General features: G+C 42.0%; 1 protein-coding gene across 4 annotated transcripts; it reads left to right on the plus strand.

The window, feature by feature from the left end:
* Positions 1 to 233: 233 nt before the first annotated feature.
* On the plus strand, positions 234 to 22,130 carry ZNF410 (zinc finger protein 410). 4 transcript variants are annotated; one of them, XM_064658726.1, is made up of 11 exons: positions 234 to 561; positions 985 to 1,125; positions 4,774 to 4,979; positions 13,871 to 14,006; positions 14,711 to 14,944; positions 15,233 to 15,424; positions 16,273 to 16,432; positions 16,749 to 16,930; positions 19,654 to 19,743; positions 20,829 to 20,954; positions 21,504 to 22,130. In XM_064658726.1, exons 3-11 carry the CDS (start codon positions 4,947 to 4,949, stop codon positions 21,686 to 21,688), a joined length of 1,338 nt encoding a protein of 445 aa, XP_064514796.1. In that variant the 5' UTR covers positions 234 to 561; positions 985 to 1,125; positions 4,774 to 4,946; the 3' UTR covers positions 21,689 to 22,130. The 4 variants fall into 4 exon arrangements, with proteins under 4 accessions (XP_064514796.1, XP_064514798.1, XP_064514795.1 ...); XM_064658728.1 differs by lacking the exons at positions 234 to 561; positions 985 to 1,125 and adding exons at positions 3,503 to 3,605; positions 11,635 to 11,768; XM_064658725.1 differs by lacking the exons at positions 234 to 561; positions 985 to 1,125 and adding an exon at positions 3,503 to 3,605.
* Positions 22,131 to 23,801: the final 1,671 nt, after the last annotated feature.

The following is a 23,801-nucleotide window of genomic DNA, read 5'->3' on the forward strand; positions in this document are numbered from 1 at the left end:
TTCCCCCGCGGGGGAAATGGAAGGTGCCGGCGGTGGGCCGGGAGGCGGGGCCGGCGCGCCCGCCCCGCGGGGGACGTTGGCCGGTCACCCCCCGTGCCGCCGGCGCGGCCCCCCCGCCCCCGCCCCTACCGCCACTCCCAACGCAGTGCGGCGGAGCCTCCTGCCCGGGGCGCGGCTTTGGGACCGGATTCCCTGCGGGCTCCACGGGCGCTGCCGGGGGGCCAGGCGCGGGACGTCCCCCGCTGGGCCCCCCTACCTCTCGCGCCTGGTGTTTGGGAAAACTTGGGAAGGGTGTGTGGTGGCCGCGGCGCGGAGGCCCGTATGGGACCTCACGTACGCTTTTCAGCCAGCGAAATTATCTCAGCAGTATTCTGCTGCCGCCGCGGGAAACGCGCTGACTACGCAGGAAAGGCGGAGCGCGGCGGAGTCCGACATGTGACAGAGCGGGGTGCGAGCCCGGGGGGAAACAGGAGGAAATCCTCCAAATCTTGGTGGGCTGAGCTTCGTACATCTCAGCCGCTTTGTAACACCCGTGCCAACATCCGCTGTAAGCGTGGAAAGGTAATTTTTCCTGTGCGTACAGACTTGGGGGAGAATTTAAAAGTCTATTACATGCTGATGCTGGAAAGGCTGAACATGAAAGTGACGGTAATTGCATTTGTACATGTAAGTTTAATAATAATCTTGGAATAATGGACATGAGTTTATATAACAACATTATATCTGAGTGTATAGAAATGTACACACGAAAGAACAGAAGATGTGCTAAGAGAAATAAAGCCTAGACTCCCCTTTATATTCAGAGTAGGGCCCCATTATAACCAGATTCATCAATAACCAAATCTAAAACACCACTCTCCCCTCGCTCCATGACTAGCCATTTTCACTGTCTCACAGCAAGGGTGAAAAAAAGGTATCATTTGTCTTTTCTTGAATTTGGTCATGGGGCAAATGTGACTGAGTCTTCCATTTGTCCTTGATTAGAGAGAAGGATCATGGAGAGGCAGATGTTAATGAGAAAGTGAGACTGTAGGAAATTCCCAGCCAGCCAGTTCTTCTCCCATCAGGGAGCAGTGCTGCTTCACGCACCTGTGCAGCTGATTTGAACCACCACAAACAACTCAGGTAAGTGCTGTGCTACTCCCTCTGCAGATTCCACCAAAATTCCCCAGGCAGTCAGAAAGCAAGTTCTGAAGCAGCCAAACTCATCTGGCCTAGAACGATGCAAATGAAAGGAACTGTTGCGCCTACATGTCTCTGTATTTTAATATCTACTCAACAATTTCACATTGTTGAGCTGATGAGTCAAAGGACTTCCGACATTACTGAGGATCTTAATGTAAAACAGAATCAAGCTTTACGATTCAGTGCCCTGGAATTACCGAAATGGCATCAAGAAAAATTGGTTTATGAATTTAGTAGTTCTGCATTTCTGGTCACCTTTGTTGAATTGCATTGGATCAGCAAATGTGGCATGTTGGGATCGTGCCCGTGATAATAAATGTTAAGGAAACTTTCCTGGACAACATCCAGGAGCCGCTCTGGCAGTAACACATGCACCACCTGAGCTGGGACCGAAAGGCCTTCACAGCAGGCATCTCCAGCGAGCGCATGGGTGCCAGGCCTGACTCCCCCCACACACCACGCTCACACTCAGACCAGGTTTCCCATAACAGAGTCTCAGACATCCAGATCTTTAAAATAATTTAATCTTGGTGCAATAACTAAATAACAAAATAACAGCTCAAGCTGGAACCCTGAACAAAGGGAAAGTCTGGAGGTCCTTAGCTCCTGCTGTGTCTCTGAGTGTCTGGTTACCTGGCTGGGCTGCAGGTGCCTGAGCCCTTTGTTGTGCAAAGGGCTGGCAGTTCATGGCTTCAGGCTCAGGCTCCAGACCCCAGAGCTCACTCTGTAACTCACACTGTAGCTCACACCAAGCTACCCACACTATATGTATGCATCTTTAAGCTACAAATCAAAATTTTCTGAAAGGCAGTGCAGCCATACTGCACATCCTGGAGGGGCTGGGGAGAGGAAACCGTTCCAAAGCAGTTCACAGGCAGGAGATGACAGTCATTTACCAGGAAGTGACTGCAGGTTTTTGCACAGTCCATCATGGATCAGAACAGGCTGTGCTCCTAGGGAGCCTCAGGAAACCACGTTTTGCCAGCCTCAACAGCCCCTGTTGGGTTACTTCGCTATCACTAGGATTCTCAGTGCTTAGCAGCACCAGCACTGTGCCACGAGCAGCTGTTTTGGCATGGGAGCCAGGAATCACACATGGCTCCAAAGATACGGGCTAGCCATAGGAAAGTTAAAGTTTATTGGACCTGAAGGTCACTGATTCAGCAGATAACGTCAAGACCAGAGGCTGCCAACATCTTCAGGTGCTCTGTCCTGCTTACTTACAGATACCAAAATAAGGCTAATGAGCTAAAACCAGAGTGCAAGTGTTTTAAATTAGTCAGTCCCTTCTTGGTTTTTAGGTACCTTTCAAAGACATGTATGTTTCTGGAATTACTAACTTGGGATGTGTCATTAGTGAGCTACTGTGAACTCTGGAGTTTTCCATCACCAACTACAAGAATGGACACAGCAGAAAGTCAGAGCAAAGCAGAAACAGAAACCAAGTACCAGTAGGAAACCTGTGTTTCCACATGTGCTATAACTGGACTAATGTGTCTTCCGTGTTGATCTATGTGGAAAAAAAGAGGAGCTGAAGGTTGACCATAAGCTTCCTGTATGATCTTCACCGGTACAGTAACTCTTCATACATAAAAGAGTATTTGAAGAGGAATCAGGCTGCAGCTGAAGCCTGCAGCCCCGGTGTTGCCTTAAGAGAGCGCAGAGGAAAAAAGACTCCAGGCCAATTTAGTGTATGAGATAAAGAGTAGGTCCTTTAATCAGCCTACAGGCCCAGGGAATACACGTGACGCACGCGCACCCAGACAGCAGTTCTACGATTTTGTAATAAGGTCCATCAATCCCAGATTTGTCCACCCCTGGTTCTGCCCAGTTCTGCCCTCTGACATGCCCCTTCGGGAATTGGGTCTGGGGTCTTTGGGACCCCTTCTTCCTCATCTTCATCTTCTTCACAGCATGTACACTGCTTGGAGCTCCTCTAAAGTTCTGGGCTTGAAGGTTCCTGTGTCTGTGTGATATCTCCTGGTCCAGGCCTAGGGTGTTTTTTTGCAATTCTGTCTTGAAAAGAAGACTAAACACGCAACGGAATTTAGAGGGATTGATAAGAAATGGGGTTGGGTATGTGTAACTATTATGTTAAGAGTAAGGGATATAATACAGCTATATTAAAATCTACATTTACTACACCACTACTTCTAAAATCCACAAAAAGCTAAAAAAATCAAAAACTCTGAGGCATCACTGGTAATGATCCCAACACAACCGGGGAAAGCTCAAGCACAGAGCCGTTCCCCTCTGTCTGTGGGGACGAGGGTAGTGCCGGGCCGGCTCCGGGCGGAAGCGACGGAAGGCCGGGCGGAAGCACCGCCCTGCTCAGCGCGAGCTGGCGGGCCGCGCTCTCCCCCGGGTGGTGCGCTGCACTTCCGGACGGGGCTCGTCACGTCCGGGCAGCGGAGATGCCGGTAAGGCGGGCGGGGAGGCGGCTCGGCCGCTCCGCCGGGACTCGCCCCCCTCCGCGGGCTGCGGGCGCCCAGCGCGCCGCGGAGTGAGGGAGGCGGCCCAGCTTTCCCCTCCCCGCCGCTGGGGCCGCCTCTCACGGCGGCGGCCGGACGCCCGCGGGCCGGGCGGGTGGCACCTGCCCCGCCGGGCCGCGGCGCTCCGCCCTGTCCGCGCTGCTCCCCGGGGGTCCGCCGCGCTTCCCCCGTGCCCTCCCGGCCGGAGCGTGGTCGGCTGGACCTGGCAGCGCTGGCTCTCGTCCCCTGGGCTCGCTTGGGGCCCGCTGTGCCGGGTGCGAGCTGCGAGGGGCAGCGGGTGGGCGCGGGAGGATTGCCGGGCCCCGGCTCGCTGCGTGCGGCAGGCTGAGTTACCCTGCGGTCGCTGTGTGTGCTGTCTTGTTCCCTCGCGGCAGGCGAAGCTCCCGTGCCGCACTGCTTGGTGTCCTGAGCGCTAAAGGAGTAGTTTTAGGTTCTCTTTTTTAACATAGTCAATAGATTGGTAATTATGATGGAAGGGGAAGAGAACTGTACGTAATTCACTTTCTTTTCCCACCGCCAGTGTCCGAGTGCTTTCCTGGTAGGCAGAAATAGATACAGCTTGTTCTCATTTTCCCCTTTTAGCCCAAAGAAGAAGCATCATATAGGTATTTATGAAATAGCTTCCGTTTATGTGGACTCACCAGGATTTGTCACAGAATCAGAAACGTAAGGTCTCAAATTATGGGAAAAGATGAGGTTTCCTGGTGACAGGTTGTTTGTATATGGTTCCCTTTCATCAACAGTTTGGATAATTCCACTGTTTTGAAGGCTGGGAATTCAACCTCCTTGTCTCTTGCATGATTTATGTGATTTGCAGTTGATCCCACAAGTTTCCAGAACAAACAATGCAATTTTCCATTGAAAATGAACGATTGCAAAGGAAATGTGGTAAATAGCCTTTAAAACTTACTTTCATAGTAATTTAGGATGTTATTTTGTTGACTCAATGAAAACAGAAATCCAGAAGCCTTGGTAAATGAGTTTTCCCAGTACCTCAAAGTATATTTTACAGTTACTTGCAACGTGTTCACTTCTTTACGCTTTGCTCTTGCTTTTCAGTTCCTCTTTCTTTATATTTCGTTTTCTATTGTTTTAGGTTAAACTGAATATTTGCGCAGCACAGCTTCTCACAGAAGGACCACCACACTGGTTTACACTTAGGAAAATATGAAAATAAGCAGGGAGTGTTGTTCTCTCTGAACTAAAAGAAAAAAAATAAATAAATTGTGCCTTGCTGAGGACAGCTGCAGGAATCAGACACTTGAATCAATGTTATCGGATGAGTTAGAATCCAAACCTGAGGTGAGCAATTATGAACTGGGTTTGGTTTCCAGGAACATTTGTGGGCAACACTTAGAAAAAGTTCAATGAGTTTCCTCAGTTTGCTGCTTACATATTAAGTTTTCTAAGTGTTTTCAGTGACATCTTCTAATGCTTCCATGTTTTGATTTGAATGGTAAAAGATTAAAGAATATTGCAGGTATTTCAAGTATCAGCCAATACTCCTACCTGTTCTCAGGTTACATTTTTTTGCCACTATTATAGTGTTCTTTCTGTTACAAGAATAAAATAAATTACCATATCGACTACTTCTTTCCCTTTAAACCAAATTGACTTTACTTGGTTTTGGGGAGTCTGAATTATTCTATTAGTATCAGCCAGTTCTATTGTTTAAAGTATATGTGTTTCCATGAAGCAGTTGACAGAAATGTTAGGCAGCAGCACCCAGGGGATCCTCGTTGCTCGGTGTGAGGCTGCCAGACCATTCCCAGGTCCAGCCAGTGGCACAGCTGAGCATAAATTGCAGTGATGTACCTGTGTGCATGCACAGCTGGCCTCAAACACATCCTCACATACACAGGTAAAGTACCTCTAAGAGATAAACACTAAAGCATGAACAATAGATTTTTAGTGGACTATAGCTATACCCTGTCATCACTCTACTCGTGCATACTCACATTCACATATGTCTGCCAGGCCTAAAGTCTTTGTGCCCAGGGCCAGTTTCTGGCTGGAATCCTTTTGGTTTTTTCCTGGACCATGGTAGCCTACTGACGTTAAGTCAACTGGAAGTTCACTAGCAGTGGACTCACTTGTGGGTAGAATATTTAGGAATATGTTCAGTAAGTAGATAGAAGGGGCTGCAGTAATCAGGCACAGCAGTGTTCTGACCAGCAACTAGTCTTTTCTCTCCCCTCTGCCCCTGGTTCTTCAGTTACTCACCTTGATTCATCCTTTGATCCTTCCCCTAAACATTGCATAAGAAGCTTAACACATCCTGCAGTCTCTGTTTTATTGGATAGTAAGTTTGGTCTTTCCTATGAGACCCATTCCAATTACCAAAGACAATTATGTTTTCTTACCACTTAAAATTTCTGGTTGAACCTTTTCAAGATTTCCCTTCAGCAGTAGCCCATTGATCAGTTTCTGAGGCTTTCTGGGTTTGTTACTCTTACCTATGATGTGCTAGATACAAGTGTCTGCAGTTTGTTACATTCGGTCACCTGCTGCCTCTGCTGTTTCTTGCCTTTATCTTTCAGGTTAAATGCCATTGGCCAGCTTCCTGTACATTCCCCCACTTAAAAGGTGCGGAGGATTGTATCACTTGGTGTCCTTGCTGTTCTGGTTCTCAGCTTTACCTCTGCAAACAGCTAAGGTCCTAGAACAGAGGACATGATACAACCTTTTGGGGAAGTTTGCAAGTCTGAATTGGTTTTATTGAGTCTTGTTTTTATCCCTTTTCAATAAGCAATACAGCGTGCACCTTAAAATGGTACTCTGAAAAGAATTATGATTACATGCTGGTAATTTGTTACAGCCCAGGTGATGTGGTAAGGCATTTGTTTCTTAACAGAGCAGCCAAAGCTCTTCCATCAAACTATTCAGGAAAAGTAGCTGCAAATTCGTAGCTGTGAGTAGTCTCAGCATGACCTACAAGGAGTTCCTCTCTCTCTTGCCTTGTTGTTGATATCTCATACTTTCTATCATTTTTTTTTCCCAGTTCTGAACGATAAGGTGGGGGGAATTTTGTTACTTCCATCTGCAAGTGGGTTCCTCAAATAGCAGCTGTAACTGGGCCTTGTCTTTTCTCTACTTGAGTACGGTATTTGTTAATTAGGCTTGTTTACATAATAGTCCTATTTCCCCAGAGCAGAGTTGCATTTCCTTCCCAGCAAGCCCAGAACAGGAGTTGGCCGTTCTCCAGTAGAACAATCCTGATGCATGAAAACTGCGGTGGTTGTTGCAGAGGACATCCTTTCTGTAAATGCTATCTTCTAAACCATGCTTCTCAATCTTGACCAAGGCTATTTTATACTACAAATTTTGATCCATTTCCATGTATACACGCCCTCTTTTTCCGATTCTGATTACATAAGTTGAGAGTTAACTTAGAATTATTTTGTACTCCTTTGATGTAAAACTGGTAGATATCCTTTTTTACACCTTTCCCAACTAGCAGTTCAAGTATCTCTAAAAGTCATTCCTGATTTTATATCCTCTGGTGAGCCACAGCACTACAATTCTCATAGCCACAGATGTTCTTTCAGATACCCTACCATGTGAGAATGGTATTAATTAAGAGCTAGCTGTATTTGTGTGACATCTAGATAATATCAATCAAAGCACTATGTCTGGATTGCACAGACTTCTTTGCTACTGGTTTTATCCCTAAAGAAGTCATCAAGGTGCCATTAAACATTTGATGCTTGAGTAGAGGTGAATCCTCCTTTCGTAGAAAGTTTTAAAATTGCTTGGAGACAGTTTGTATGAGGAGGTGGATCTGCTTTTTCCTCTGGTTTCCCTGCCCCCCAAAGCTGTATTACAAATATTCCTCAGGGACCTGATAAGATCTGCACTTTGCATGCTTTAAACCTTCAGGGTGATTTGTTACAATTGCAAGTATTTCCAGCCACCTCCACCACACTGGTCCATTGCAAGGTGCTTTCTGCTGCTGGGGTAGCTCTTAGCACAATCAAGTGAACTACAACTCTGTTCTACAAATTGAACCAGCTATTGAAAGGGGAGTGAAGAGAGATATTTTAGAGATCCTTTCTCTCCTCTTCAGTGCCTCACAAGGAGAGACTCTTGTGAATTAATTAGTTCCCCAGAGGCTGTATGGCAGGAGGACATCCCAGTTTCTAGCTAGCAAGTCTCCTGCCCTCCACACCCTTCAGCTCCAACCCCTCCTTTCTCCTCTCTCTCTGCTAAATTTTCTTTTGACTTCTTTGTTTTGTAGTGGTTCACTGGTTAAATTTAGAACAGAAATGTTATCGATTAATGGTCTCTGCTGCTCTGGGAGTCTAGTCTAGCTCTCCAGCTGTCCAGTGGGAGGATAGATCTGAACAATAGTACTGGAGAACCTTCTTCACCTGTCCCTCCCAGCCACTCCTACTTCAACCAAAGCAGCTGCCTAACACTTCGTGGCTTTTGAATTGTCTGTTACAGGACATGAACTTAACCTGATCCATCCCAGATGGCCGTGTTATCATTTGTTTCTGTAGTGGGTTTTTTGTTTGTTTCTTTAAGGATCTCTGGTAGGGGTTCTCAGTTCTTTCAACAGATTTTTCTTTGTTGTTTGTCGTGGGGTTTTTTTCCCCTCTCGCGTCAGGGACAGATAAGAAGTTTCTCGGTAACCCAAGCATTCAGCACTGCTTTCAGTGACAGGCCCTGGAATCATCCTGTACAGCCATCTCTTGTTGACCAGCAGGGATGACAATTACTTGCTTAGTGACAAGAGCCAAGAAATATTTTACATTTTTAATACATACAGTGTCCTCATTACTTACAGAATTTTCAGAGTTATGTGGTATTTCAAAAGAAGTAGTTAAGGAGGTTATATTCAAGATGGTGATATGGCAGAGCTAAAATAAAATTCTTTATAGCAAGATGCAGCCAAACTTTGCCTGTTTTGTCCCTCCAAGGCTTATAGATTCTCCCTGTATGATTCATGTCTGGCCCATAAAGTTTGAATCTCTAAGTCAAGAATGTCCTTTTACAATATTAAAATTTATTTCAAATTCTAAGGGATCTCTTAGCTATAGAGCAAAGCCTCCTCCATTTGTGTTCTGTTAATATTCTGTACATTAAGTTCCCCTGGTGCCCCAAGATGACCTGTCTGCTTCATTACAGATTCTGCCATTTTGATCATATTTGCAGAAGGATCAGTCTCCTCCATATGTAGGGATTTTACAGTCACCATCTTGGGAATACTTACAGCCCGTCTGGGGCCTGTTTGTGATGCCAGATGTTATGTGGTGATGAGATCTGCCAAACTGTAGCATCCACAAGATTCTTCCCTTCCTAGTCCTTCAGACATGAGACCAGTGGACTGTTCCCAGGTACACACAAAAGTGAGGCTGAGCCTGAACTGCCAAAAATGTGCCCACATAGACGGTACAGACATCTATGGCTATATGGCAGGATAGTGCTTTTAGTGGCACTCTCAAACACAAATGGCATTCATGTAGAAAAGAAAGACTACAAATGGCCTAATCCTGTCCCTACTTATCAGGTAACCAGGCTTGAAATCTGCTAGCATATCACACATATGTCCTCACTTGGCTGACATGCATGTTCCTGGTCATGCACCTGTCCAGTCTTTGCCAAAACTCGAGTCCTTCTGGTATCCGTCTCCAGGCCTTGGGCTTTTTAATTCAGCCTCTGGCCAGGATCTTGGGTTTCCAGGTTGTGGTTTCCTCTATTCACAGACTAGTTCAAAGTGAAGTTAACCAGATGAATGCACTCAGAAACTATTTAGAAGCAAAAAGCATTTGAGAAGATGGGCTAGACCACAATGATGAGACAGAGCAGCAACCTGCAGCCTGCTAGCATGTAGTCGACCCATATTATCTCCCATCCTGTCTGTTCCCAATGGTTGTTTCTCTCCTGTCTGTCTTGATCTCTCCCTTTAGTCCTTCCCCTAAACATCCATACATTTTTTACATTTCCAAGGTCTCAACTAAAGATATCTTAATAAGTTTTACCCAGTCCCAGAATTCCCTCATATCCCATAAGAAGTTTGCTCTTGGCCTGTGAGATGTGTTCTGGTAACCTATGATAATATTGTTCCTATTCCTTACAAAGTTTCTGGTTGAATTTTTTTCAAGGTCACACTCAAGTTGCTCCTGTAATGGCCCCATCCATCAGTGTCCCAGGAGTTCTGGATTTTGATACTCTCTTATCGGCAGTTTGTTAGAGCTTGTGTGTCTGTGCTTTTAATTTATCACCTCTGCTATTCCTAGACTTCTGTGCTGAATAGCCAATTACCAGATACCCTTATAATTTCCTATTTGCTTTCAGCTGTAAAACCATATTAAAAGAAACTTTAAAAAGTATGTCACAATGTTTGTAATGAGTTCTTTCCCATATTCCAGTTACTGTAGTTGTCCACAAAGGTATTTAATGATTTTGAACAGGAAGATTTATGAAAAATCCGGCAAGATAAAACTGTAGCACGAAAACTTTTATTTTTTCTGAATTATTTGATGTAGAGTTGGTGATTGGTTTGCTTTAGTTTATGTGAAGGTTTTTTATTCCAAATTTTAATAACAAGAATGATTTGCATCCTTTTGTTTCCTTCTGCTTCATTTGCCCCCTTTTAATACTAGCTTGTTATTACTTTACGAAGCAAATTAAAAGGACCTCTTTACTTCTGAGAATCTGTTTGTGGCTGCTGCATTTTGCTTTTCCCTAGTGGCTTAATGCTGATGTGTTGAAGTGGAAGTTTTAAAGCAAAGCTTTCCTTCTGTAGGAGGCAAGTTTCATCTAGGTCTTTTTGTATGAAAATAAAAGAGTCCATAAAACAAGTGTTTTATGGTAGAGTAAGCAGCAGTAGGGCTAATCAACAGCTTTGAAATTAAGACAATCCAGTAATTTAGAACTATCTTACCACTCACAGTTTTTAGTCCCCTGCTTCTTTCTTCTAGTTGCTCATTATTCCTAACTCTCCTCTTTTTTACCCCGTTTCTGCTATTTTTTTAATCCTAAATTAGAATGCATGGGGGAGGGACTGTCTCTTATTAACTATGTATTTTTTTGACAACATAAAAATAATTCTCTCTTCTTACTGGGTCCTGTGGATAATCTTAGATATAAGATGAAACAATTCTAACCTTTCAAAATGCAGCCTGGCTTGTGTCATAGTTCAAATGGCATATTGCCATCTGAATGACTTCAGGACTTAATTTGTACCTTCATAGTTGTCAGTGATGACAGGCTGCTCCTAAGAGAGGATGGGCAGGGAGCCAAGGGTGATCCCAGCCCAGGCAGTGCCCTCACTGACCAGGGTGCAATACTGCAGCACCTGAGCATGGCAGGCAGAGACAGATGCTGGAATCCACAGCCCTGGAGGAGGGAAAGTGATGAACCAGGTCCAGAGTCTATCCGAAGTCCAGTCAGGAGCAGCATGATATGGGGCTGGAGACACAGATGCAGTAAAAATCTGAGGTTCACCCAGGAGACAAGGCTTGAGACAGGTAAACCTACAACACAGCTCAGGAATGGAATGAGTAGCCCAGGCTGAGCTTAAAAGGAGCCCCTGGAGAGAGAGTGTGAGCATCCCAGGTGAGACTAATCAGAGCTGTTAAGGCTTCAGGGTTCTGACAGCAGTAACTCTTAGAGGTAAAGCTGTTCGAGGAAGCATCAGTATTTCTAATGTTTTCATGAGGAAATAAGCATGGAGAAATCAGAGCACAAACAATTAAAAAGTTTTCTTCACAGTTTCTTTGATTTAACAGGCTTTGTCATGGTGTAGGAGAAGCTTAAAAAGCTGATATTTGCTACAGGAATGATTTGGAATTAGGTGCTAGTAAAAAAGTTAAGTACTAAGACAATCACAACACACAAAATAAGAATCAAATTATTTGTGACTGTTGGGTTTTAATCACAAACATACCATGGGCACATCATGCTTTTTTAGTCTCTTTCTTTGACATTGATGAACCATCTCACTGTACAGACAACTCCATCTGGGCTCTGTGAAATTTCCTTCTACATGCCAAAGACAGAGGAACTTTGCTACATACAGTTGTTTGCTAGACAGCAGCAGAATCAGCAGAATGCAGGATCTTTATGTCAAGGGGTTTCCTAGAGGTAAGGAATAGTGACTTGAGGACTAAGTTTATGGTGTATTGTTATATTCCATATTTCTTTGTTCTATGTTTTTTAAAAAAATTTGAAGGTGTGAGTATAGGAGTTAGTCTGTTTGACAGAACTTGAAAGCAAATAAATAGATCCTACATACAGTTTCTGAGCAGTATATCTGCTGAAATGCAAAGTACGTGTCTTGGTATGTTACAACTGTGTAAAACAATTGTGTGTTACAGTTGTGTGTTACAACAGACCCCTTTCTGGTCTCCAGAAGTTTAATTCCATGCAGGGGAGGGATTTGAGACTGTGCTTACGAAAGCTTGTACTGTTCACCAAATTTGTTCGGTCCATTGCAAAAGTTATCTCCTAACTCCCAGCAGCACTTCCTTTGTTAAATCAAAATATTTTAATATGGAATGCTGTGGCGCTTGTAACATAAAAAAGAGAGTCTTATTTCTGTGTCTATGCCTTTGAGGTAGAGAGTAGTCCAGCATTACATCTTGTACTCTGACAAAAGCTTGAGATGTTGTAAAGGGGACAGAATGAATAAACAAGGCACATGCTTTGCTGCTATGAACTTGGTTAAATAAGGGAAGACTTTCAGGGGCGAGAAGAGGCGTTTCTCTGACTTCCTGTTCCTTTTCAAATGTCAGGTTCCTTTTTATAACTTGAGATTTTTAGGAGTTAGGTGGGAAGTAATTTTTGCATTGCCAGAGCTGACTGATGTTAAGAATGGGTAAATCTGCTGCATGGAATGCTCTGGGCCCATCAAGAAATATGAGGGCAGCTTTTCAATTCTGATCTTAGATCCAGCCACTAGTGAGGTTTAGTACCTATTTGAAAAGAGTTGCGTGCACACAACACACAGAGTACAGATGTGACTCCAAACAATGCAGCACCAAACAGATGAACACTGGCAGAGTGCTCATAGCTTTACCCACATAAACACAGGCAGCACAAAATGCCTGATCCTGTATTCAAGGGTTGCTGGCTAGAGAAAACCTTCACGGATTTCTTTGGGGTATATCCCCATGCTGCTTTTTCTGCTTGCCAACTAGTCTGGAGTTCATTAGCATATGACACACACTAGAAACTAGAGACTAGTGTGTGTCACTAGAGACCCACTCTAGAGAGTGGGATCACGCAGGGAGTGCTTAGGAGTGGAGTTTAAAGAAGACAGGATGGAGTGTGATGATTAGGCTGCACCAGACAACTGAATTGACCAACTTTCTGCTTATATGCAACAGGCCACTTTTCTTTATCCTCCCTTCTCCATTTTCCTGTGTTTGTTTTACCCCGATCCATCTTGATCCCTTCCCTTTCCTGCTCTTGGTCTTTCCCTTAAACAGTACAGTAAGTCCTGTACAATCCCCTAAATCTTTTATCCAGTCCCAAAGTCCTCCCCAGGGAATGCATCTCAGTTTAAGTCCTATAAATCTTTATGCAATAGTTTCCCTTATTTTGTGTAGTATTCTGGAGAGGATTTCTTCTGTTAATCCCCTTAGTAGTCATGTTGTTTGTCCATCTTTGATGGTTTTGGGAGTAGCTGATTGGGACGGATAAGGCTCTCTGTGTTTGCCCCCTTGTCATCCCAGCCTTGTTTCTCTGATCATTATATGCCTATTTTGAATAGCCATAAGCTAGACATCTTTGTAACCAGTCTTTTGATTGCTTTTTTACTTTAAAAAAAGCTACCTTTCATTTAAGGATTTAAAGACAATGATTTGAAAAATACCTGTACCAAAGGCTGAGTGTGGAACACATTTACTTGAAGGGTTAGAGCATAGTAAAGTATCAAGTGGTAAAATATAATCAAAAAGGAACATAGACTAAATAGTCTTCAGGTTAGTCTGCAATAATCCAGAGATGTTTATTGTATGTTAAAGAAATGAGAATTCTTTAGGTAGTTCAGAGATAACAAATACAAACAATTCCTTCTTTGTCATTAATGGAAATTGAAAGGCTTTCATTTACTTCCATGTGTTTTCATGGGATTATAGTCAGTGTCTCCTACAAGATAGTTGGGACTACTGGACTGACTGAGTTTAGTACCTTTTTAAATTATTTGTGCTGCTCTTGACCTAATCTTCAGTATCTTTTTTCAGCTGCTGGTTCAGTTTGTTCAGAATACTTCTATTCCACTGGGGCAAGGGCTGGTGGAATCGGAACCAAAAGACATCACCTGTCTTTCCCTCCTTCCTGTTACTGAGACCTCAGAATGCAACAGACTGATGTTGCCAGGTAAAATCTGTGTGGCACATCTTTGTGACCCTGCCCTTCATACAGCTATGTTTACTGCACCACTCTGGCCCACTGCCTCTTGCTGATAAGACATTCCAGGGATGGAGGAACAAGTTCGGAAGGGTGGCTGAAACTTCTCATTTAGTTGGACTGGTTAGAAACTTACTTGCTCCTCTGTTCTCTCTCAAGTTCTATTTTTTTCTAGAAAAATAACTTCATAGATATCTTTTAGTCTGTAAGGTAAAATAAACACAAGTATCTTCCCCAAGGTGGAAAGGATTCAAAAAGGTTTATTTTGGAGGCAAGGACATTAAAACTTACAAACTTCACAGTGCTGCAAGACAGCACCGAGCCTCAGGGGAAAGGCAAACTTCCTGCTCCTGGGCTTTATCATCACTAGTCCCCCTCCTCCCCCGCCCCCTGACTCTCCCCGGGCCACAACGGCCCTGTAGCATTTCTGTAACTGTTCTCTCTCTCTCTCTCTCCTCTCATTTATCAGAGAGAGAGGCTGAGCACTTCCCTTGGTATGCAGGGGTGAGAAAGCATTGAAACTGCCTGAGAGAGTTACCTTTTAGGCAGAAAGCCTTCCTAGCGAAAACTCTGTCTCCTTGTAACAAAATCTTCCGGAAAAAAGGGTATTCTATCCTCACATAGTCATAATGTATTTATACTTTTATTTACTCTGGTTTCACTTTCCTCACTAGATGATGAAAGAGATCTCACTTCTCCAAGTCACACTAATCCTTCCAAAGATGTTTCTTCATCTGCTGTCTTGAGAAGTCTCCAGGTAAATGTAGGCCCTGATGGAGAGGAGACAAGGGCACAGAATGTACAGAAACCATCTGAACTTCTGTCAACTCCAGAGACTTCTAGTTTATTGCAAGATCTCCAGCCCAGTGACAGCACTTCATTTATTCTTCTCAACCTAACAAGAGCAGGTAATTCTCCTTCTGTTTGTCATTTGGCTGGATATGTCTCAGCAGAATGCGGGAGATACAACTGTGTCCCTGCTGCTTATGAAGAGGAAAGATCATGAAATTTGCTAGGCATTACTGGATATTGTAGGAGCATTTAGTCATTAACAGCTTTCTACAAGGTAGAGGTCAGTGGAGACTTTGTCAGTGCAGCTGTGCCATCTATGCCATGAACACCAGCCTCTGAGAAGCAAAAGAAATTTCCCTCTGTTATATTATCCTTCTGTTTCACAAAGTTGTCTTCTTTTCTAGGGCTTGGATCTCCCGCAGAGCACTTGGTGTTTGTTCAAGATGAAGCAGAAGATTCTGGGAATGACTTTCTCTCTCATGATAGCACAGACAGCAGTACCCCATGGTTCCTTCGAGTGCAAGAATTGGCCCATGACAGTTTAATTGCTGCCACTCGGGCACAGCTTGCAAAGAATGCCAAAGCAAGCAATAATGGTAGGAAATCCCCAGATTGTGTCTTAAAAGTTGAATGTTCCATACAAGGTCCCTAGTTTCAGGTTGTTTCTTCCTCTAGTTCTTTCTTGCTTTTAATCAGTTCTGGAATCTTTAAATCATCAGTGACAGAATTATACAGGACAACTATGGTTTTTTTCTGCAATATAAAGAGGCTCTTAGTTTTTTTCTGAGGGAATGAACTTCAGTGGAGCCAGCTGTTCCATTTTAGTCTACCTGTCTTCTGGTACATGTAAAGAATATCTTCTTTCTCACTGCAGCTGCTTGTTTTTCAACTTTTGTTTTCACTTTCAGGGGACTGTTTTTAATGCATACTGTAAATGATACTTTCTTTTTAGCTCCACTGAGTTTGGAGATCAGTTTTCTGGAGAATACATAATTAGATTTAGTCATATGCTTTGGGACTTAATTATTTTAATAAATAATTGCAAACAAATGCAGTATCTCTTATTTTAGCTAAGGTGTTTTTAAAAAGAGTTATCCTGGCTGATACTTAAAACTGATTAGTTGATATTCATGTAGAGACCATTTTTACAATTTATGGTGCATTAGCTTTCTTTTCTTTTTGTGATAAGCCTGATTTGTTAGTAGCTGGTCTGATCCAGATGACCTGTTGGGAATAGTTTATGGGCCTGGTAAGGTTTGCAAATCTTTGTTTGATCCCTGTTACGGGCTATGCAGCAGCACGTAGGACATGCTAAACAGTTAGTAGCCAGACACCTACCTGCTTTACAATCCTGTATCATATATGATGCTGGTTTTTCTATTAAATTTGACACATGACAGTAACCTGTAAGGTTTTTAGATTTTAGTGGGCTTTTTTTTTCCAGGTGAAAATGTTCATCTTTGCTCAGGAGATGGGCAGCCGAAAGACTCTGGCCCCATTCCTCATCTATCTCGTGTGGAGAGGAAGCTGAAGTGCACAGTTGAGGGCTGCGATCGGACATTTGTGTGGCCAGCTCACTTCAAGTATCATCTGAAAACACACCGGTGAGCAGAATAAAGCTGTATGTTTTTATGACTTTGAAAAACTGTGCTCTGTATTTGAGATAACATTAGGTTTTGACATCAAAAAGCTGTGAAAACCTGGTATTACTCTTATATATACTAGGCCTGTTGGTTGCTTTATGTTGAAGGACTTTGACCAGATTTAGATTACTTTTGCAGGTCCTTGTTAGTGTTCAGTTTAGAATATTTGTATTTTTAACAGGTGCCCATGTTTAATAAAAAAAAAAAAGAAGTGTTCATGAAAAAATACATTGTAGTATTGTAATGGTAATGAAACAGCTATTTTGTTGCTTTCCAGGAATGACCGCTCCTTCACCTGCCCGGCAGAAGGTTGTGGGAAAAGTTTCTATGTCTTGCAGAGGCTGAAGGTGCACATGAGAACTCACAATGGTGAAAAACCCTTTGTGTGCACAGAGCTAGGCTGTGGCAAACAGTTCACAACAGCTGGGAATCTGAAGAACCACCTACGAATTCACACTGGTGTGTTTTAGACCTCACCTATTTGTGATCTGCAGAGGTGGAGTCTTTCCTGAGGAATAAACCACTTCCTCCTCATCCTCAAACTTTTGAGAGTATTATGTTGTTTACCTTTGCCCTCCATTAATGTCCCTTTTCCGTCAATTCACATTGATCTATAGGTCAGATAAATCAACTGCTTACCTCTTTTACTATACTGCGTAGTTTCACAGAGGTTTCACCCTTCAAATACTGTGTGGTGGTGCTGTACTCTGCTCAGACCCATGTTCTGAAGATTCCCTTCCCCTCCTCCAGTTGCGTGAAGGAGGGAGGGGGGTGTGTTCTTACGGGGGAAACCAGGCTGTTAGAAAGGGAATAGTTAGTGAGCATGACTTCTGTAATTGTGTTTTATTAAGAAGCTAATTGAAATTCCTGAAAGGCTCAATAGCTTAGATATTTCTCCAGTGTGGAATCCTTGTGCACACTGTTGTAGCTGTACTGACATTTGCCTGACTCTGAGTAGCTTGTGTTACTTATGCTGCTTATAGAATGACATTTGGGACATGTAGGGAAATGAGGAATACAGTGAAATGAGTAGAAAAAATATAGTAGCAAAGAAAACTAGAAAAAAGCATTAATTAGAAAAGAGCATTTTGGTGTGCAAACTTCTCTGTTTGTGCTAATGCTAATTTGGGATCTTCCTGTGTGCTGGAGCCTGTGTACTTTCAACTCATGCTCAGCTTTTTATAGTAAATAAACCAAGGCCCTTTATTTCATATGCTGTATTTTATACATGGTTTGTTTATGCTGTCTCCTCTGCAGAATTTGATCCTGCCTTGCCAGTATTTTTAGAAGTTGGTGTAGCAGCCAAAGTCTTGAGAACAGCATGAAGTACTTTAAGTGGTTTTGTCCTAGAAAGTTGCTTGAGAGAGGCACACAAGTTACTGCTGAAATGACCAGCAATTTAATAGTTAGCAAAGTTCATAGCAAATATTCTGGTGATTTTGTTTAGTTTTTTGAAGCCTCAGGGTTATCATGACACTCAAACAAATGGCCCAGTTCAAGCTTCTTGGAATATTGTTAGAGATTGCCTGATGGCCTAGGAAGGTAGCATTGGATTACTGTTGGTTAACATTTCAAAATAACCTTGGCAACTGTGAGAGCACAAGGCCTCTCTAGTAAAATGAAATCACAGATTATGTGGGCTGCCAGCAGCTGTTTATGCCTTCTGCCTTACTTAAACATAGCCGTATGGTTTGTAGTTTGTAGACACACATGGAAAAAGGTTGCTATTTTAAAGATTATGCAGTCTAGCTAGAACACATAGTTTGGGGGCAGATGTTGGGATGTAGTTAAAAATTATATATACCAATAATAAAATTTTGAATGTGTAGTAACAGCAGCCATAGTTTTTGCAGTTTTCTTTTGCACTTAAAGCTCCCAGCCAAGGTGCAGGATAAAGCTAATAGGCCCAGCTGACACATGCACAATCCTCCCTGAGTGTTCTGCAACCAACAGAGTAGTAGCTTCTGGAGGAATAAATAATAACTTTCTAAACTGCAAATGGATAATGTGCCATTAAGAGTTTGATCTTACCAAATGTGTTATAAAACTACAGGTGTAAATAGATAAAGAGTTTCTTATACATGGAACTGTGTGCTGTTACTTTAGTCAATGGTATTTTTTCCTTCTTTCCAAATTTTAAATATTTATAACAAGCCAGAAAGTACAATCAGTGTTTGAGACTCTGCTACATATTTCAGCTTTGTAACACCAATTGGAACACGCTGTGTTTTGCTCAGAGCTGTCGAGTGCTATTGTAGATAAGAAACTAATACATGAGCCGTAGGGAGAGGACTTCTAAAGGCAAAACCACAGTAGAAACACCTTTAAAAACAAGTTTACTCTGAAAGAACTATGTATATTTTAGACAATAAAATAGTTTAAATAGCTTGCTTAATCTCCTGTGGTCTTGCTATTACTCTTTAGAGGGGTCCGGTTAAAGACTTGAAATCATAGTGTTAAACATAGTATATCGAGTTCTGTAGTTGGATGTTGCAGGCAAAAGTTATCTCTAACATTATTTAAGGCTTTATTAAGAGACTGTTTAAAACAGATTAATTATATTGCGCTGCTCTAGTGTAGTGACCTTCAAATTTACCATCACTTAGACAAATCAAAAATAGCTGTGATATAAAAATAACAAATTTCAGCCTATGAGAACAAATTGTGCCTTGAATTACAGTTCCTCCACATGTAAATATAAACAACTGACACAGGATTTTGGCAAGTTTAGCCTGATCTGAAATAAAGTATAGAATATGATAGGAAAATACAGTTTATGGGATTTTTGGCACTGAGAGGCAGAAAGGGAACAGGATCCTGGGAGTGTGTGAAGCAGAGAGCTGGTTGTTGAGAACTACATATAGAAGATATATCATTGTTCAGGTACTTTTATATTACTCTATTGGTATTTATATACTTTGAAGATCTACTTAGAAACAGTGGTCCCTTGCTTCACTTTCAGTGAATTATGGTCTAAGAATATTTTAAAATAATACCAGTGAAAGCTGGTGAAGAGAATGCTTTAAAAGCCTTAGGAAGCATATATGTAATTTCGATGGAACTCTGACACACATAAAGCCAAAAGGGATAATGGAGTGGAGATGTCCAGGCTGTTCTCAGGGACTTCAGCAATCAGATTAAGTTGTAATCCCAAAATCTAAGAATTTACTTTTCCCTTGTAGGGGAAAAACCCTTTCTGTGTGAGGCACAGGGATGTGGTCGCTCCTTTGCTGAATACTCCAGCCTTCGGAAACATTTGGTTGTCCACTCAGGTAAGAGTCTTCATCTGACATTCTGTGATCTCTCTGAGAAAAGATCTTTATTGTAGGACATTGATTTGATTTTTCTTAAGAAAAACCCTGGGTTTTATGGAACTTCTGGTCATAGTGTTTCATGACTTACCTTTTGTGGTGCCTGTAGCCCATACTCTTTAATCTTTTAGCTTGTTTCTGGTTCTAAATTAAAATTATGTTTTTTAAATTATTTTAAAAATTGTTCCTAAAATGTCATGAAGTTGAATATCTGTTTCATAGCTGCCATTTTCTTATTTAAAAGAGAGACTCTATATATCAATTACAGCCATTTGAATCTGAAATCTCTCATGAGTGGGTTTCTGCCATAGGTAGGGTTTTCCTTTATTTTTTTCCTACTACATACTTAGATGGAAATGTATTTTGCAAGTGTTTCAAAACTTCTGCCTTCTGTTTTAATTCAGCTATCTTAAATATCATCAGCACATGATGAATATGGTATGTTTGTGGAAGGGGAGATATTACTGTGGTAATAACTTTTGGGATTGAGTTTTCCATGCTTTTTCTTTCCTCTCTCCTTGGCTTCCATGCCATTGAGCTGACAGCTTTGGACAGCATACGGGGTGTATTGTGAAAATGATAGACTGCTGTGTAAAATGGAAATCCTGTCATGGTGACAAGTCATCATCACGTCTCTGCTCAGTAATGTAAACCAGATGCTGCAATTCATTGTGTGATGGCAGGAGATAGCTTCCTTGCCTCTGCTTCCTTGCATTTGGTCATTTTATTCTAGGTATAGGACAGCAAATATTTCCATGTCACTAAGTGATTTGAAATAACTTGTTCCCTCTCATAAATCAGACTTGAAGGCTTTTTGTTACTTCAGACTTGAGTTTTCCAACAGCTGGCAATACTGATACCTCTTCTGTTCTAGAAGCTTATTGCTCTCCAGAAGACAGGAATATTTCTCATTTGTTTTTTACTGATAATTAGCACCAGTGGTGTTAACTGCCATTTCAAAACAGTACTATTAGTTTCTTGGTTGATGAAGTCTTTACTCCCAATTTGGTGATTCATGGGATATTTTTTTCCCCTTCTACTCCAAGGAGTGAAGCCCCATCAGTGCCAAATTTGTGGGAAGACGTTTTCCCAGAGTGGTAGCAGAAATGTGCATATGAGGAAACACCACTCCCGAATTGGAGCAGCTGGCAGCAGGGAGCGAGAACAGCCAGGTAAGGAAGGGAGCACACTCACCGAGGGGAGAAAGTGCAGGAAAAAAAATAGGGGATGGTCTAAGAGAACAGAAGATGTTTATCCTGAAAATATGAGACCACAGGCCAGTAAGAAATACAAGTCTGTTCTTCTTGGAGATGAAGATTGATTGCTCACCCTCCACTTTTCTAGGACAGGAGACAAAGGTGTATTTCTGTATTGTGGTCAAGGAGCAGATACGTTTATTGTTTTCAAAATTAACATGAATCTAGTTGGGGTTTTTTACATGGATTTTTTTCCCTTTGGTTATATGTTCTTCTAAGCAGCCTGGGTTTTTATGCAAAGTGAATTATTTAAAGAGAAAGCCAATCCTGCATGAGATCCTGCCATAGTAAGGTTCAAAAAATAAACACAGTATTTTCCATCCATTAGAGCTCAAAGAGTAGGAATGGGTAAAATAGGTGTCTAGGGAAGAAGTCTTTCTGACTTGAAGGGGGGCAGGGATTGTATCTTATGTTGCAGTACCATTACATCATGAGAATTTTGTTTTACCCTTTTTTTCACAATAGAGTCACTGATGGGTAGCAGTTTGCTGGAAGAATCGACAGTGCATAGTAAGAGTATCATGTCCATGAACTCTCAGCCCAGCCTTGGTGTTGAGTCTCTGCACCTGCCAGACACTGAGTCTATTATTGGAGTAGAGGAGGGTGAGACCAGCTGCTCCTTTTTCCGCCCTCTTATATGTGGTGACTGAAGTGGGATGGATCATTCCTCCTAGAGGCTCACCAAACTGCAGTGGATGAGTGAACGTTGTTTTAACTATGGATGGAGTGGGTGGGTAGATGGAGGATGAATCGTAAAACTGGAGCTGGAGAAGATCTGCTGGACCAAGTTACTCTTGCAGAGCTTAAAAGGTGAAGTCTGCTGCTTAGGTGTCATTTAACCCATGTTGTGGAATGCCATTTCAAAAGTGCTCATGCAGTCCATCTCCTAAAGCCTAAAGTGTTTGTTTTGCCTGGAGCACCTAGGAGCCCCAGTTAAGGACCAGGACCTCATTGTGCTAGGCACTGTACAAACATTCAGTATCTTGAGCAACAGACCTTCCTTCCATCCTTTACCTTCAGAGACTATATTGTAATACATCCCACTGTCAGAAGCTGACTTACTATCTGAAATAAATGTACTACTTGATATCATTTGGTTACATATGCTGTGTTCTTTTACTGCTTTTCCCAGTCACTTTTTCCTCCAAAATCTTTTTGGTATATCAAGCTCTTTAAATGAGCCTACTATGTGGTGTTTTGAATTTTCTGTTAACTTAGAAACTTTCTTCAGAACCGGCATTACTGAAAAAGCAGAGTTTTGCTAAGGTACTGTGTGTCTATAATAGCTTCTATGCAAGGAGAATGCTTGGAATTTATATTGGTCCCTTGCTGAATGGAAAGGTGGTGCTGCTGCTAGTAAAGATCTTGTAACCTGGAGGTTCCTGCAGAAGCTCCACCAGGTACCTGTCAGTTGAGGTCTGATGCAGTTTGGCTATCATCTCACCAGCTGATGGGAGATGCTCCAGTGCAATGTCTTCTTTTCTACAGTATTTTTATAGGCTGAACAGGCTGTAAATCTAAGTAAAGGTAACAAAATATTTTCATAAAATGCAAAAATTCAGAGCCATAGTTGAAATTCTTTACTTCCTTAACATTTTTGAGACATATTAAGAGATGACAAATCTCTTTTAGGATTACAGAAATGTAATCCTCCTTTCAGAATAAAACTTCTTTTAGCAAGAGAGATGTTAGTGAGTTTTACTTACTTAGTTTGATGCCTTTACTTTCATCACCATTGCAGCAATTTCTCTTTAGGGACCAATTTTAAGATTTGAATTTATCTGTTATTATATTCATGCATTTCACCGTAGTATTTCCTAAAGGGATATGGCATATTATCAAATTAATTTAAAGTCAAGCTTTTGTTTCTCCTTTCTTAGGATTTTCCTCTACACTTCACATACTTGGAAATTTCTTTTTCCAGCATCATTAACTATTATTGTGGAAATTAGCAACCACTTTTACTAAATAGCCCTTAAAATGTATGTTTTAAAATTTCAGTCCCACTGTTCCACATATATATCCATACAAGCCTAGGACTTAGATCATGGAAGTAATCTCTCCTTCCTCTTTCAATGTGACAAAGCATGGTGACAATATGGTTACATCACTGCTCTTTTCCAGGGAGTACCCCGAGAAAGAACAGCCTCTGTATATCCTACGCAATTACACCTGTGTAGAAGCTGGTACACTGGTAACAGCCACCCTCAAACCCTCCAAGTCTGTTGTCAGTGTGGAGACTGAGTCAGGAAGGAGGAATGCTGCAGTCCAGTGCATTCAGCTAGGTATTGATCTCTGTAACGTCGCAGCATGAAACCCCTGGGCCACAAATTCTTGGATTTAGTACTTTGTTATGATTAAAAATGTCACTATCTCAGTTTTTTATTTTATCTAATGTGGTAGCTCTTACAGGTACTGTATTTCTGATTTGATGATGCAGTTGCATTGTTACAACTGCAAGTGTAACAGGAGAAAAGGATTGAGATGACAAAAAAAGCTTCTATTTAAAAAGTGAAGAAAGATGATTGACAAGGAAACTGAACACTGAAGAACATGATAGCCGTTTGAAAATATTTTAATCTCAAAGTGCAAAATTCTCAGGAAACATTCCAGGTGGCAAGGATTTTTACTTCTGAAATGGTTATTACTGTCAGGTAAAGGAAGATCACTAATGTGTGAAATATACTATTCAAGATGTGCCAGGCATTTGAGTGCAACATGCTGACAGGTAATACCTAATCTTACTTCTACCAAAAACCATTT

The sequence above is a fragment of the Pseudopipra pipra genome, chromosome 6 (genome assembly GCF_036250125.1).
Source record: "Pseudopipra pipra isolate bDixPip1 chromosome 6, bDixPip1.hap1, whole genome shotgun sequence".
In the NCBI taxonomy this organism is placed as follows: Eukaryota; Metazoa; Chordata; class Aves; order Passeriformes; family Pipridae; genus Pseudopipra; species Pseudopipra pipra.